This window comes from Lutjanus erythropterus, chromosome 14 (genome assembly GCF_056507025.1).
Source record: "Lutjanus erythropterus isolate fLutEry1 chromosome 14, fLutEry1.hap2, whole genome shotgun sequence".
Lineage (NCBI taxonomy): Eukaryota > Metazoa > Chordata > Actinopteri > Lutjaniformes > Lutjanidae > Lutjanus > Lutjanus erythropterus.
Genome location: NC_139330.1, coordinates 23,616,653 through 23,633,613, shown reverse-complemented (window position 1 = coordinate 23,633,613; position 16,961 = coordinate 23,616,653). Strand labels below are relative to the sequence as shown.

Sequence of the window (16,961 nt, the reverse complement as noted above, 5' to 3'; positions counted from 1 at the left end):
ACCAGTAAATTAAAGGTCAGATTCACAGCAAGCTGGCAACAGATGGACCAATATTTCTGTGCCCATAGACAGAAATAAAAAGTGAAAGTTTTTTTCATACGTAATGAAATAAAAGGGTTTTACATAGAGCATACAATTTGTAAATGAGACTGTTGTAAATTTAAAGAGATAGTTTGGATTATTTGAAGTGGGGTTGTGTGAGGTACTTTCAGTGTATTTCCTACAGTAGATGCCAGTCAGCACACCCCGAGTTTGGCAAAGCAGAGAGGAGTCCCAGAGCAATTTACTTCTGTGGATAGGGTCAGCAGAAAAAAAAACCAACATCATTTCGAAATCAATTCAAATATACCCTATGTTTAGAGTATTTTCACCACATTACTTTGCCCTCAAACAGTAATTTTACCTTGCAGAACACATGAGTTTCCGGTCTACTGTTGCCTCAATCCCGTAGGTTGTGTGTGTTATTGTGTGACTTTGTGTCTTAAAGGATTAGGTCGGCTTCACCAAAGTCACACAGTAACTCCAATAAACTAACAGATTGAGGCAGCGGTAGACCAGAAACTTCCCTGTTCTGAGAGGTATAATTGCTAACTTTAGCTATGGAGTCTGGTTGGTTTGGAGAGAGCAATATGTGGATTATATAACAGCAGTTTTCCATCCATTTTTTTAGGTGGCTAAAACACATTTTGCTGCTGACCCTGTCCACACCACTATGCTGTTTGACTTCCTACTCTGAGACTCCTCAAACATACAACCCAACTTTGAATAAATTCTAACCATCCCTTTAAAATGTTGTATTAAATGTGTTTTCAACAAAGAAATACCCCATAAAGCATCCTGACATGCAATTTGTGCTGCATTTTAGTTAGAAAAATAAGGATCATCATCAGAATCCCTTCTCAGAGTTGCTTTCAAACAGCTGTCTATGTTAAACACCTTTGAATATTAAAACCCGTTGACAAGCAAAATATAATTAATGCTGGCAAGCAATGGCAGAATCTATGGAGCATACAGTCCTAATGTCTCAGGGACGGCCAGAGGTTTTCTCTGAACTGTTTCTTCTGCCAGATTCGTGAAAAGCTTTTTCTTCTTTGCTTCAGACAAAAAATAAACTGGTGCTCAGGGCTATCTGCTTCAGGGGATCTGAAATAAAACGCTGAAAATGAGAGTCATACACTTAAGTGTGAAATAGTCAGTATAAGCAATGCTTAGACATGGAAAACAAGTTCAGTGTGGCAAAAAGGCAACACTGTTACAGGTAAGTGTAGAAGAAGAAGAAGAAAATGCTTTGTTCTTTACTTCAACAGAATCAGTTTCTGATTGTGAATATTTCTCACTTTTTTGAAGCTCTTTTAACTCCATGCTCTCTACATCACTACTTTTTAATGTTTTCATTGTACGCATTATTTGCTTTTCTCTATGTATATTCTTTGACAACTTATTTTTGATCAAAATGTCATACCAGCAAAGCTTCATTGAACTGTGCTGAATAGAGAAAGGGAATTAGAGTGTAAAACATGGGATCTACAGCGACCTCCAGAGGTGGAAAGGAGAAAATCAGCTAAATGCAACGTATTTACATGAGAACAACACACATGATCAAATAACTTGGGCTTTCTATCACTTTTTGTAAATATGTACAGTAAAATTCACTGAACTGATTTAAGAAAGGTCTGATTGTTTCTCTCTAAATATCTGAGACTATTTGTGGATGGGTGCATTTAATTTCCTCTCGGTTTTCACTACAAAAAGAGAACTAAACCCAACACAAACTTTTGCAGTGGACATGTGAATACAAGCTCTGCTTTGCATATTGGACTTTCTATGTTTTTTTTTTTCCTGTGCCTGCCTTCTGCTTTGTCTTTAGTTTTCATCTGTAGGGAGGATGAAATAGTAGTACAGATAATTTCAAACATCAGGCTGGCTCTGCTTTTTTGGCTCCCATGCACACACACACACTCACAGACACACAGACGACTAGGCTGTATTCTGGCATCTGTCAGTGGCAAAACAATATGAGGATCAGAGAGGGGAACACAGGAGCGGTGAAAGAAGTTTTGAAAATTGCACAGGAATCTCTTGAGGCATTCATACACACAGAGAGAGATTTCAATGCATGCAAGGCTATCTGAAGTGCACCTTTCTCTTTTCAGTATCCTGAGCTACAAAACAGTGAGTATAAGTCTTCCACACGTCACATTTTCCTGCACACTGAGTGGAGAATTACTCAAAAACGGAGCTTTAAATTCAGAGAAATCTGCAATTAAATCCATAAAATGGTCGTACTACTTTATATTTATTGCTCAAATTAGCTAATAGTTTTGAAAGTGTCTCCCTAAATCCAATTTTCTGTACAGGCCTCACATTGAACTGTTCCTGCCCGTGGGCCTAATTGTATTTTCGTGCGTGAACAAGGGGCTCATTGTAATGCGCTGGTAACGTGGATCCCCAAATTGATAGACACATAACAGGGTCATCATTCATTAGCATTTTAACAATTCCTTCAGCTATGACACCGGATCGTGTGAATTCATTACCATACAGGGCTGCGGTTCATCCAGCCATCTATTAGTAACGCCAATTAGTTTACTGGGACAGGTTTCGAGGATGCAAATAGGCCCGCAGACTCGCTCAGGCAACCAGAGCTGCCCAACTTTTTCATGTCAAGGCTCCCATGACAGACGTTTGACGTTTTTGTCCCAGTGACCCATGCCTGACAGGGCTTTTAACAACTGTTTGATATAAGTGAAACATATAATCACTACTGAGTTTTCTGATTTATCTCTAATTTAAGCTTGTTATAACACAATTAACGTGTTGTCATTCAGTCTCTGTCCTTTTGCTGCACTTTCTGCACCCTGGTTTTAACACTTAAATGTTGCTTTCTTAAAACTTGTGAAACAGATCTTTTTTTTCTGGACAGGGAGAAATTCTGCTGCTGATGTTGCTCTGTGTCCTAGATTTGCTGTTCTCTTCTCTCGGATGTCATGTAGGAAACTCACAGCCCGAGCCCTGTCTCCAGCTCTGCAGCACGTCACACTGCAAAAGACACATTCTTCATAAAATAGGTATAAGAATCGACCCCAGGCTGATATATGAGAAAAATATAATCTCACACAGATGAGCTGTCGGGGGCCCATGTTGCTGACCACCACAGTGATAAACAGAATTATCAGATTTTTTAATATTCAGCTGTCAGTGAAGAAACGGAGCAGTCCTTTGTGGGTACATGCAACAACCTGTTTATTGTAAACGGCAACCTACAGGTTAAACAGGCCGTGCCACATGAAGCCTCAGCATTTCCTCAGGAAGGCACAGCAAGTCTTAGGTTTCACTTAGAAGTGGCAGTCATGTTGGGTCAGATACTGACACTTATACAAGTTATATTCATCAGAGGCCTAATTGCCTTTCTTTGTATACAAGGCAGCTGCTTGCCCTACATTACTCATTTATAGAAGACTCTTATTACGCCTTCCATTCTTTTTTTTTTTTTTTCGCTCTAATGAGTCATTTTTGGAACTTTACAATGTGTTTATGCAGTCAAAATCTCCTTTGAGATAAAGTAAATCAGACGATCAGATCTATGCCTCTATTTTCATAGGACAAACCTACTCTATGCGGCTACAATTTCATCACATCCACAGCCTTTGTCGCAGAGGGTTTGTCCTTTCCACTCATGGAGCTTAGACTGACAATCTGACAGCCCATCACAAACTGAAGTCAGCCATGCATGTAAACTGTATTCACCACTGAAGGTGTTGGACAGACACTATAATGACATATAGTGGGACAAAAAGGAGGTCATCTTTTGTATGTCTATAGTTTTTTGAGGTGGTAATAGATGGTGACTGTAAGAGACAAACAAACAAACATTTATTTCATCATCAGTTTACATTTATTCCTTGTATAATTTAAGTAATTAATCATTTTGTCAAGGAATAAAGAAAACATAAAAAAAGCCTAAAAAAAAGTCTAAAAGTCTAAAACTTTACGATGTTCGGGTTAAAATGACTAAAAAAATCTTGTGATTTTCAGTAATGGACCAATTGAGTATTAACTAGTGTTACACTTCCGCAAATGAGGAGGTAAAGGTATTTGGTTGACTTTAGCTTAGAGTCAGCTACTTATACTTCATAACAGGCATATTATTACTTACCAATTACTTTTACTTACCTAAACTATGGTTAGTATGTCTACTTAAAGTCCCGGTGATATTCTATATTTTTGTTATTGTCAACAATTCCATAAAACAGGGCAAAACAATGAATTATTCCCAGTACCAAGTGTTGTCAAAGGCCTGATCGTATTAATCCATTCTCGTCCAAAAACTATTAAAAACACATCCATGAGTCACACTCAATCACTTTCTCCATTACAAAGAATATGAGTCAGTCCCACCTACATGATCCTGCTGCTGTAAATAGGTGAAAATAGTTCCCAACAAAAATGTTATTTATTCCTATTTGAGTAACATTTCCTAAAAACTACAGTACTCAACTGTTTGAAGAAACTTTGTGATGTATTTTAAAAATCAAAGTATACATTGATGACACATTTTTAAAGTTTCACCTGTTCAGTAGCAACCAATGAGCTTTATGCTAACTACTACAGGCAGGATAGAGAAGTATTGCGAGACACTGTTGGTTTTGATACAGTGGTTATGTTCTAAAACACAAATAAACACGCCCACGCCTTCACACAGCACCAGATTTTGTATGAATACAGCTGAAGTCTGTCCTCAGTCTGATCTGCCTTTGTGTGTAAATATCTTACTGTCGCTCTCACAGACAGAGAGCAGAGCAGAGAAAAAGAGAATGCAATGCACACATTGAGGTCGAACTCAAAACCGTCACGCTGTTATTGGCTGAGGGCTACACAGAACTGCCAAACTGCCTGAAGCCCAGAAATATTTGGAACACGAAAATATGCAAAATATAGCTGCAACTATTTTCATTATCGATTCATCTGTTGATCATTTTCTCACTTAATTGATTTGTTGTTTGGTCCACAAAATGTCAGAAAATGCTGAAAAATGTTCAGCGGTGTTTCCCAAAGCCCAAGGTGATGTCCTTAAATGTCTTGTTTTGTTGACATCCAAAGATGTTCAGTTTACTGCCATAAAAGACTAAAGAAACCAAAAATATTCACATTTGAGAGGCTGAAATCAGAACATTTAATCAAAAATCAAAATAGTTGGCAACCAATTAAATAGTTGAGCAGTAATTGGTTAATTTAGGCTTTTATTGTTACAGCTCTACAGCAAAACACACTAATGGGTCATAAGTGACATAATCTTCATATGAGTCTATACATTTTTAAGGAAACACTGCACACTGCATAGTAATAATTACAGGTACAAGTCGAACTTTAGCTAACCTAACAGCCTTTTGATTCCATATTTTTTTAACATCTTGAAGTTGTGCGCCTGTTTTATATCATCGATTAAGACATATTATTGTTGCTAGTAGCAAAGGTGTTTTTATTATTTATTCCAGTTATTATTTCAACAATGAAATGTCATGTATTAACCAACATAGCTGGAAACCAACTGTCTTTTTTTCTGTCAAGGTGGTGCACCTGCTCACATCAGCTCCGCCTCCCCCGCCCCCCCCACCCCCTCCGGCTCGGTCTTGACTACAGTACCCAGGCGGCACCGCGCCGCTCTCCACTCTCTCGCTCTCCGCTGCGCCAGTCCGCCTCACTGACTCGCAGAACCAGTTGGTTTGGCCCAGCTTCTTCTTTCCTGCCTTCTCACTGTGTGTGCTGCTGTTGTTGTTGCCTGGTGTCAACCTACGCCGACGAGAGAAGAAGACATATCCCTCCCTCTCTTCTGTTCCAATTTGCCTTCACTTTCCTGCTCGCCGGCACCATTGGCTTCCGTGCCGTGCCAGTCAACTCGCCTCCTTTCCCAGCCCGAGTTGAGCAGCAACAGCTCGGAAACATCTGGCCGCCGCAGAGTGCTAGACTCCCCGTCCCTCCGCCTGCTCGCCTCGGCAGCCTGTTATGGAAATTAGTCCAAAGTCAATCTAGTTTTGTCTGTGGAGGAAAAAAAGAGGGATTTGACGGAGGAAGCGGGGAAGACGTTGGACCGTGTTGTCTGTAAGTGCTGTCTCTAATACCGGAGTCCGATTAAAGGAGGCTCAGGAGGGAGAGAGGGTGGGTTACGGAGGGGAAAAAGTAGCTAAACCTTCCTTAGCATGACTGTGTTGTCTCCACGCTCTCATAGTTGCTATGTTAGCTCTCCCCTCGCGCTGTTTTAGCAGCTGTTGTCATAGCACCGGGGCCTTCCGAACAACTGTAAATAGCTCAATATTGTAGCCTCTTCGCCTTACTTTTGTTAGCCATGATCGGGCTATAGCTAGCTGCGTGGGTCAGTGTGTCTGTGTGTGTGTGTGTGTGTGTGTGTGTGTGTGTGTGTGTGTGTGTGTACACGTACCTCTCTGTCTTTCTGTGTTTGTTGTGTCTTCTGCTAAGAAATTAATTACAATCTTCTGCTGTTGTCAGTTTGTTCGGCGTCAGTCTCGCAGCCTGGTGGCACTACTTTGACTTTTATGCTAATTTTCTCTCGCCGGACAAAGCTTATAAACACTCATAGTCGTGGCTGGACAATTTTAGGCTGCTTTAAATGAAGTTAAGCGAATTTATATGAAACTTACTGATCGCATTGCAGACTTCTCTGAGTTAAAGTGTTGAATATAGCGCTGTCACGACACTAAAATGTGTCAAAGTAGAAGAAATAGTGCAATCAGTGGTTGCAGACTCAGTCAACTTTCTAACGCTGTAATTAAAAGATGCTAACTGAAACTCCAATGGTGAAGTTAATTAAAGTTTTAAGACGGATACATTAATGTCTCCGACTTTGAAAGCGGGGCTGAAATCTTTTTACCTAAGCTTATTAAAGACTGTATAAGTTTGAGTCGAGCAAAATGTCCAGCATATTTTAAGACTTTTTTTTCTCAACTGCCGGTTTACTGGAAAACTTTAAGTTTAAACTTTAAGTTTATTTGTAATATCTATCAGAAATATTTGTAATTAATTGATAAATATTGTACACAGTCAGATGTTTCGTCATAAAACAAAGAAAATAACTTTAATTTTCCTACAATTTACCTTAACATGTATAGTATCAGTGGTAAAAGCCTAGTAAGTTTACACTCATATTTTCGTTCATATTAATCATTTTTTCAAAATCTTGTAACATCAGTTGGCAATAATATTTTAATGCAATCTTTTTTATTTTGAAACTTTATTTAGATGTTTTTGTGAGAATTAGACAGTAAGTAAAATTGAAAATGAAAGTAGTTTTGTTCCTAAACTCACGTACATTAAATAGCTTTAAATTCACACGCTCTGGTGTGCAAACTTCCCTTAAAAATGAAAGTGAAATAAGACGGTTGTAATAAGTTTCTCCCCAGCTTATTAGAGGCTTGTATACCTTTTGTTGAGGATTTGCACTCATTAGGCTCTTTCTTTATGACTTGTTCCCATTGTTTCCTCATTTCATTTTTGTTCCTCTGAGTTGTCTGAAGGGTCTGAGTAGGAGGGGGGCCGACGGATGGATAGACAGATAGATGGATGAATGAATGAGTGAGTGAATGAATGAATACAAGACAAGGCAGTGGCGCTGAACCGTAAAGAAGTGGAAAACAATATCAGCTGCGTGCGTCTGTCAGTTGCAAATGTGCTGTGCTGGCCTTTGTTTATGGTTACTGGAAGGAGACGGAGATGTAGAGAGAAAGACGGAGGAGTATTTAAAGGAAAAAGGTTGGATTAAAGTTTTACTCAGAACCCCTGTATATATTCTGTAAACTTTCCATTTTCTTGATAGTTTTGGTAGCAGTGGGTGGTTGTGGTTGGATGACTTGGTGAGTAAACTCTTCTCTGTTTTCCAAAAACCAAATCAGCATCCTGCTGCATTTAGTAAACCCTGGGTTTTTTTCCCAGAGAGAGAAAAAGGGGGAGAAAGAGAGACGGAGAGACAAAGTTGCGTGGTGTTGGTGTTGGTAGAATGAAAGAGGAGTCTGGTGGCAGGAGTGTAGAGGAGGCAGCATATGGCTGTAGAAAGAGCACAGCTGGAGGTAGCATCTCCATCTGAGGATGATGTCAGAGCAGCTGACAGGCTGCCATCCACCCCACCTCCTCCTCCTCCATCCCTCCACCGCCTCCACCCCTCCCCAGTCCTTTATTGTGAGTCTCAGCGGCAGCCTGGGAGAGTTAGTGCTGTGTGTGTGTGTGCGCACGCTGTGTATATGTGTGTGTATGTGTTTGTGGCTGCCGATCAGCGCCAGTTAGGAGGAGGAGGAGGAGGAGGAGGAGGAGGGAGGTGGTATCTCGTTCCCCCTCCAACATCTCCTCCACTTTGCATCTGTCCCTCGCAGTTTGAACAGCGTGTTTTTTTTTTGCCTGCCTCCCTCTTCTTCTTCTTCTCTCCTCTTCTACCCACTCATTGATTCAGAGAGAGCGAGCGAGGAAGAGAAAGAGCAGGAAAGAAAGAGAGAGAGAGAGATACACACAGCCATTCCCAGCCAGAGAGCCCAGCTATTCTGCTACAGTGGAGTTAATCAAGTTGATGCATACTGCTGCAGGTATCGTTTTGTGTGTGTGTGTTTGTGAGAGGCAGAGTGAGTGGAGTAGAAGAGTGAAGGGTAGTGTGGAGTAGTTATTTTGTTTTGTTGTGGGGATCTCCGGTGTGTCAAACCAGTGTGAACGCTGTGTGAAACTGCTGGTGAGTAGTAAACTCGTGTTGGTGCTGCCTGTCTGAGAGGTAATTGCAGTCCGGGAACACTCTGCTGCTGTGTTTTTAGTTTGTCGTCTCGAGACCTGCATTTAAAACTTAGCTATTGTTTTGCGTTTTGATTCCTAGTTGTGTTGTCAGGCGGTTTTGTTCAGAGACTTGTTAATTGAAGCAAAGTTACAACTGAAAAAACAATTTAATTTAAGCTTTTTAGTCATTTTAATTAATGAAAATTCATCATTAAAGGTAATACTTTTTGACTAACCTTTTAATTAAAAGAAAGAAAATTTGTCATTGTTTTTTTAAGTAGTTAAATTTAAGTAATAAAAAGGCAATTTTTTAGTCAATAAAAGAACCAAAAAAAGTTTAAGCTTAAAATAAAACAAGCTGTTATTTAATCCTTATCGTCTAATAATATCTTCTTTTCCTTGCTGTAAAATTACTTGAAAGCATGTGCGGTCTACTCTACCCCTCTTTTTTTTTTCTCCTCCTGACGGCTGGAGTAGAGGAGACTAATTTAGAAGTTGCAGATTTGAGCTGCCTGAATTGGCTAGACAGCTGTAATCGCACTCCCTCCTAGTCTTAATCTCTTTATCTGGCTAGCAGCTGCCATATGGCCCCCGTCAGCTGGATCAGATGTGGGTAAGCCTCCCTCCCCGGCCGTCCCAGCCTCCCTCTCACCCTCTCCCTCCCTGCCCCTCTCTTCTGTGTGTCTCTCCCTCTCTCAGACCCCTGGCCGGGCTGGGCCGGGCGGGCTGGGGTGACGGGGCCGCTGCCCTCCTGAGCCTCCGCCGACGGCTCCCTCCCCACCGCCGCCACCGTCGTCTTTATTTTTAGCCATCTTTAAGGATTAGGATTGATGCTGTGACGAGCAGGGCACTTACAGTGATTGTACTGTAAATCTTCTCTTCTGGGTGGTGGTGGTGGGCGGAGGGTGGAGGGGGGTTGAGGAAGAGGGCAGTTTCTACTATGGGGCGGATGTGCTGGGGTTTTTCTTGTAGGGATTCAGATGGGAAGGAGTGTGTGAGTGACGGATGGTGTGTGTGTGTGTGTGTGTGTTTGTGTGTGTGTGTGTTTGTGTGTGTAAGGAGGAGGTGGCAGAGGGGTTTGGCTGGACAGAGGGCGGGATGGGGGGGGTGGGTGGGAGGTGGTACACCCTTGTCCCCGTAAGCCCCCTCATTAAAAGCAGTCTGAACGAGCCGGAGGGCGAGCACACACACATATACACACAACGCACACACAGGCTCACACACACACTGACATTCTTGGTTTAGCTTCATTCAAATGAGGTGATTTAACTGCTTTGGTTAACACAGTGCAGAGCGGGACCAATGTATTTTCTCAGGCAGGACAAATCAACTTGGTTAACAGGTGGGACTTAATGATTTTACAGATTTCATTCTCATTATCACCGTCTGTCATCTGAGATTCTGCCTAATTAGTTGTTCATTTATTTTACCAACTAGATAATTTAATTTTTAAGGACATCCAAAGAGCATTGCTGCAAGTTTTCAGCCTTTTTTTCCCTCCTTCATCTAATCTTACACCTAAAGCCGGTGCTCGCAGGTTAAACGAGGGACAAGCTGCTTTTGTTTTCAACGCTGCTATTTCAATTGGCCAGTTTTCCTGCTCGACTTAGCCTGTGGAGGTGGTTGGTAGGTAGGCTGGTACTAAGTGTGTGTGTGTGTGTGTGTGTGTGTGTGTGTGTGTGTGTGTGTGTGTGTGTGTGTGTGTGTGTGTGTGTGTGTGTGTTGGACGTGAGGACAGTGTGTGCAGCTGAAAGCCGGTTACCTAAAAGGGCTGTGCCAGGCCAGGCCAAAGTGGGTTAATAAAAATAACCAGCGTAGGAGCAGCGACAATCCAGGAGTGCAGGCAGAGGAGTTAGAGAGATACAGAGCGAGAGAACGCAGAGACAGTGTAGAAGAATCTGTCGCTGGTGATGGTGGTTTACCTGAGATTAAGTCTGTCTGTGGGTAAAAATGCAGTCAGTGATTTTTCTTTAATAAGTGTACTTAAATCACTATTATTCTTTTTAATTAAAATTACCAGCAGTTTTTCTTCTTCTAACTTTTTCTTTATATTTAGTTTAAATAGAGTTAATAATTATAGAGATTAAATAAGCATTTGATATTTACGAAGGAGTGTGTGCATGACTTTACAGTCACCTGAGCAGAAATATTTGTGTCGATGTTGTGATTGTGAGTAAAAAATCTTGATTGTGCATAGGTCATTATCTAGAATATATAAAAAATATAAGCAAACTTAAAATATTTATTGTATCTTTGCTGCATGTTTGTATTTTTTTGTCTTATTTTAATATTTATTTAATATTAACTGTAATTTACTCGGCTACATTATAAATGAGGTGTCTGCCTCAGTGTATTTCAGAGTTAAAATAAAGGTTGAATGGATGAATGATTGAATACTTTTAAAATTTTTAGAATGTTCTTTTTTTTTACATCTTCCTGTTTTTACTGACCTTTCTTCTCCTGGTGGGTTTCTTTTCGCTCGCACGTTCTTTTCTCTCTGGTTTGTTTAGAGCGTCTCATACCATATGTATTTCTGGCATTTGTCTCCTCTCCCTTGCGTTGCTCTGTTTTTATTTTAATTAGCCTCATTAAAGATAATTTTGTTCACAGAAAATTGAGTTGTTAACACAAAAGCCTAAGTGAGGATAAAAACAATGTCACGATCCTTACATTTGACTTGAATTTCACCCCAGACGCATTTAATTTTAGAAATCAAATTAAGTTTGTTCTTCTGCTTCTTCATAGAATCTCTGTTGCTGTCCTCAAAATTAATTTGTCTTTTGTAAGTTTTTCTTTTTAACAGCAGTTCTTGGTTCCTTTTCTCTTGGGGATTTACCTTCATTGAAACAAATATTTTATTTAAAATGCAACACTTCATTAAAACCTTGCAAAATATCTTTAAAAAACCACATTAGGGGTAAATTTAAAGTCTGACATGATTTTGAGACCTTTATCAGATGACTCTAACTTTTACTGTCCCCTGTGTCCCCATGTGACTGCAGGTTATGAGGACGACAGGATGGAGTTCCCAGACCACAGCAGACATTTACTCCAGTGTCTGAGCGAGCAGCGGCACCAGGGCTTCCTGTGTGACTCCACGGTGCTGGTGGGCGATGCCCAGTTCCGGGCCCACCGTGCCGTGTTGGCCTCCTGCAGCATGTACTTTCACCTCTTCTACAAGGACCAGCTGGACAAGAGGGACGTTGTGCACCTCAACAGTGACATCGTCACAGCGCCAGCCTTCTCCCTGCTCCTGCAGTTCATGTACGAGGGCAAGCTGCAGTTCCAGGACCTTCCCGTAGAGGATGTGCTGGCAGCGGCCAGCTACTTGCACATGTATGACATTGTCAAGGTGTGTAAGAAACGTTTGAAGCAGAAGGCCACGGCGGAGGCAGACAGCACGCGCAGAGAGGAAGATGGCGGCTCCAGCTGCTCCGATAAGGCCGACAGTCTATCAGATGGTTCTACAGGCCGGCCTGCCACAGCCGACCTGCTGCACAGTGATGAAGAGGAGGAGGGGAAGGCTGAGGGAGCACCGCTGTGGCTGAGGCTGCCGTCTGCAGACAGACCAGGGACGCCAGCCATGGCTACGACCAGCCCAGGGCACGGTGAGGCGGAGATGCAGGGTGGGGAAGGGCTCGGGGAGGGAGGAAAGCTGCTCTCCCCGGCCGGCAGCCCCACCAGCTCTACCGGATCCCTCTCACAGAGGTCCCACCGCTCCGTGAGCTCTCGTGGAGGGCACAGGGGCAGGAGGGTGTCAAATGATGCAGCTGACTGCGTCCTGGATCTGTCAGTCAAGCCGATCCCCGGTAGCAACCACAGTAACCACCACCAATCCTACTTCAGCGGGGCTGCTACGCCAGACAGCCTCCAGAGCCCATTGGCTGTGAGGGTGAAGGTGGAGAGGGGTGTGGCTTCAGACGAGGAAGAGGAAATGGGAGGTGGGGACTATGACATGGAGCACAGCGGTATCACCAAGGCGACGGTTCCCAGCGCCAACGGGGGCCTGACCCACCATGGGGTCGGAGGGCCTCTGTCGGCCCAGCGGCGACTCGGCCTAGAGGCCCACCTGTCAGCTCTACGAGAGGCCTCTCTGGCCTCCGAGCTGGAGCGGGAGGAGAAGCCTTCTGCCCCGGCAGACGACGAGGACATACTGGGGGGTGAAAACGAGCGCGCGCAGGCCGAGGCGGCCAGCATGGATAGTTCTCTGCTCCCCTACGTCTCCAACATGCTGTCAGCTCAACACACGCAGATCTTCATGTGCCCGCTGTGTAACAAGGTTTTCCCCTCCCCGCACATCCTCCAGCTCCACCTCAGCTCCCACTTCAGGGAGCAGGAGGGCATCCGCTCCAAGCCCGCCGGAGACGTCAACGTCCCCACCTGCACCATCTGCAGCAAGACCTTCTCCTGCATGTACACGCTGAAGCGCCACGAGCGGACACACTCCGGTGAGAAACCCTACACCTGCACCACCTGCGGCAAGAGCTTCCAATACTCACACAACCTCAGCCGCCACGCGGTGGTGCACACGCGTGAGAAACCGCACGCTTGCAAGTGGTGCGAGCGGCGCTTCACGCAGTCCGGGGACCTCTACCGACACATTCGCAAATTCCATTGCGAACTGGTCAACTCGCTGTCAGTGAAGAGCGAGCCGCTGGCATTGCCCAATGTCAGGGATTGGGCAATTGAGGACAGTTCCCAGGAACTGTGGAAGTAGAGACAGACTGCTGGGTTTTATAAAGGGAATGAGAGCGCAGAGTGGAAGAAGCCAGAGAGGCATGGGGAGGTGAAAGGGAGGTGGCAAAGTTTGATTTTCGGGGTTCAAGTGAGTCATGTTCTTGTGTGTCGCAAAATCTCATTCAATTGCACTTTAATAGCACATGAAAATGTTACTACTGAGTTGTTGTTGCTGTTTGGGGTAATTTTGTTTTATTTTATTTTATTCTGAACTCTTTATTTTTTATTTGGCTTAAGTTCTGTTTGGTGGTTTTCATTGCGTCTGAGGACATGGGTCTCAGTGAGAATGTCTTGCCTTTTTGAAGAGTTTTCACTCTGTTTCATCTCAGACACAACACTCCGACACTGGCCAGCGTATCGGTCCCAGTTCCACAGACAGCAGACACCACTGCAGGAGTTCAGGTCGAACACACTGAAGTGAAAAAGCATTACAATACACTAAACGGGTACTGTGATCACCACAAGTCGATACCACCGCACACACACACAGTCTGAAGAAGTGTGTGCGTGTGTGATACTGCACTACTCTGGCAAAAACTTCACCTGACGTGCGCGAGTGTGTGTGAGTGTGTTTTGTGTGTATTTTATTTTCTACTGGCATGGAGGTGTCGCTGGAATTGAAGCGCTCCCCGCTTCTCTTGTTAAGCTCTTTGGTGTTGTGTGTTCAGGGTAAAGCTGACTGACTGACAGACAAACTGATGGCACTCATGCAATGCACAGCCTCCTTTTTTCACTTCCAATCAATTTGAAGTATTTTCTAAAAATGAAAAGACCTTTACAAATTATTATAATAATTATTATTATTATTGTTATTAATAGAATTTTTTCTTAAATGTAGCTGGCAGTCTTTAAAACATCTCTTGTTGAAAAGGTATTTAATTTAAGGTTGTTGTATATTGTTCTGCTATAGTTTTAGAACTTAAATCCGTTACAATTTTTTTTTAAATTAATGATTATTATTATTATTTTGTTACTTTTTTGTAATGGGACCTGCTGTTGTTGCATGACGTCCAAACCTGTATATTTTAAAATAAAAATGTGAATTTGCTGTATTACTGTACACATTGTAATTGATCAAATATTTGACAATGGGCTTTCCTTTTCTTTTCTTTGTGAATACTACTCCAGGGTGCGGTCTGTTGAAAAACTGAATATTATTCTCACGACTGTGGAAAAAATGCATGAAAATTTGATTTTGTCTTAAACCTTTAAGTTGTGATTTTTGCATCGGGGGGGAAAAAAAACGTTTGAACATAAACACTTTTGACAGTGAAAAGTTGGATTTTTTTTCTACTCGTCGTAGGTCTGTCGCTGGGCTCCTCTAGAAGAATGTTACCGAATGTGTTTCCGTCGGATGTTGAAGCGATATGATGAAGCATTTTTAAGCCTGTGTCTATATGCACTGATCTCTCTGCTGCGTGTGTGTGCGTATGTATGTGTATGTGTGTGTGTGTGTGTGCGTGTGTGTGTGTGGCTTGGTTATTACCAGTCAATTTAACCTACTGAAGATCTACGTCCACCCAGCACTTCCTGCTCCTGCTCCTCCTCAGGCGTTTAAATTTTCTCCACTGCTGTATATGTTTGTTTTCCATCTCTCATGTCTCCGTCCTCTCCGGCTCTAGTCGTGGTCAAGCCATCTCTTAATTCTCTCTGCTCATCGGAGACTTATTTCAGGTCTGTTCAGTGCAGTTTTGTGGCTCTGACTTGGCTAAAGAGGGAAGAATAATGGGAGAGAGGTTGAAACTGAGCTGTCCTGCTGAAAGTTGAAGGGTCAGATATCTTTGTCACACTGTTGCGTCACGTTGAGCCAAGCTGAGCTGAGCGGGGCCGTGCTGATTCAGTCCTATAACCCACCTCAACTCAGTGCAGACGCAGTGGTGTGATTGTGAGATGTGTGTGTGTGTAATCCCCACTTTGAGATAGACGGGAGAGAATTGGCATGCCTGAATGCACCTTTTTAAGCTAAAAGACATGAAATCAGATTTTTTGCTGAAAAGATGCCTTTATTAAAAAAAAAAACCTTTCTGACGCTATGGAAGTATTTGATACTGTAGAGCATTGGGAAATAGTTGTTTAAAATCATGTATAAATTCATGGAATCTATTGAATTTATCAGAAAATGATGTCTTATTATATTTTGATCATGTGATTGGAAACTTTTTTTATTTCGTATGTGAATGTTGTTTTTGGTTTGGGGGCTACATCAGTTTAATAATCTTAATTTTTTTTGTTATTATTTCAAAATAATGGTCAAGCGTTTATACAATCCGAAAACATTTGACGTAGAGATACTGAAGAGTGAACGCTCGACATTTGCCCCTCACTCAGATATGTGTGTGTTTCTGTATGTGTGCACGCCCCCGTTGATGTGCATGTGGTGGGTGGGGTGGTTGTATGTGCCGCCCTGTCATCTGGTGGCACCTACAGGCTTTGCCAATGCAACAGTGTGGGTGACATTGCGGCAGTTTGCACTGCATCGGCTCATTTTCTTTTTTGAGAAACGTTATTTCTTCACTGGCAGCATCTCTGCATATGGGCTCACTCCATCCTGCTGTTGTTTTCATCATTACTGCTGTTTTTTTTTTTTTTTTTTTGTTCTGTTCTGTTCCTCTGGTTGTACTTGACCGCCTTAAACTGCTGTAGTCCGGGCTGTTTTTTGTTTTATTTTTTAATTTTTGAAGTGTGAGTGTTGGGTGGAGTTGTGGGAGCGATGTCAACCGCTCAAGACGCTGTGAAGTAACCACCCTGACGAGACATCTCCATCTTTTTGCTGTGCTTACTTGAAAACAAAGGGGGGAGATTTTTTTTTTTTTTTTTTTTTTTTTTAAGTAAGGTATAAAAATAAAATGTTGAAATGTCATAGACAGTTTATGGAAAGGCAGACGGGTGGGTGGAGGGTGGAGAGGGTGGGGTGTGTGAAATGAGTCTGTTTCGAAAAAGGACAATCACTGTCTGGGAAAAAAAAACAAGCAGATTTTGATTCAGATATATTTGCTCCCTCTTGAGATTAAAAATATTTCTTTGCTTTTATGTTCCTTTTTCAGATTTAGTCATTTTTAGCTTTGACAATCATAGTTGGGTTGATTTTTTTTTCTCAAGGGGAGTAAATTCTAATTGTGTTTAGTTTTGTAATTTTTTGGTGTGCTGTTGTTGACATTTTTAAATTGTGTGCAAACTGCAATAAATTATAAGAATCTTGAAATTCAACCAAATGTGTGAAGTTCTGGTTTGTTTGGAGAAAATCAAAGGAGCTATGGCTTTTTTTATACCATAATGTGTCATTTTACCCACAATAAATCTGTGTGCTTGCTCATATTGAAGCTGAGGTGCATATTTACTGCCATTAAATTCACAGAGATAACCAAATATTCAAATTTAACATCTTTTCAAGCACATTTTTGTACAGCGACAATTCAGAAACTTTGGTGTAACCCTTTCTTATTTATACTCGGAGTTACAGG

General features: G+C 42.2%; 1 protein-coding gene across 3 annotated transcripts; it reads left to right on the top strand.

Moving 5' to 3' along the window:
* Window positions 1–5,289: 5,289 nt before the first annotated feature.
* Window positions 5,290–16,712, top strand: zbtb18 (zinc finger and BTB domain containing 18). Of its 3 annotated transcripts, XM_084735773.1 has the most exons (3): window positions 5,290–6,099; window positions 8,456–8,585; window positions 11,766–16,712. In XM_084735773.1, exons 2-3 carry the CDS (start codon window positions 8,570–8,572, stop codon window positions 13,478–13,480), a joined length of 1,731 nt encoding a protein of 576 aa, XP_084591899.1. In that variant the 5' UTR covers window positions 5,290–6,099; window positions 8,456–8,569; the 3' UTR covers window positions 13,481–16,712. The 3 variants fall into 3 exon arrangements, with proteins under 3 accessions (XP_084591899.1, XP_084591900.1, XP_084591897.1); XM_084735774.1 differs by lacking the exon at window positions 8,456–8,585; XM_084735771.1 differs by lacking the exons at window positions 5,290–6,099; window positions 8,456–8,585 and adding an exon at window positions 9,932–10,105.
* Window positions 16,713–16,961: the final 249 nt, after the last annotated feature.

Bases quoted from the DNA above. Each gene is read 5' to 3' on its own strand.
- zbtb18 (XM_084735771.1), top strand. From the start codon at position 10,066: ATGTATTTTCTCAGGCAGGACAAATCAACTTGGTTAACAG. The intron at 10,106-11,765 runs GTGGGACTTAAT...ATGTGACTGCAG, and splicing joins CAAATCAACTTGGTTAACAG to GTTATGAGGACGACAGGATG.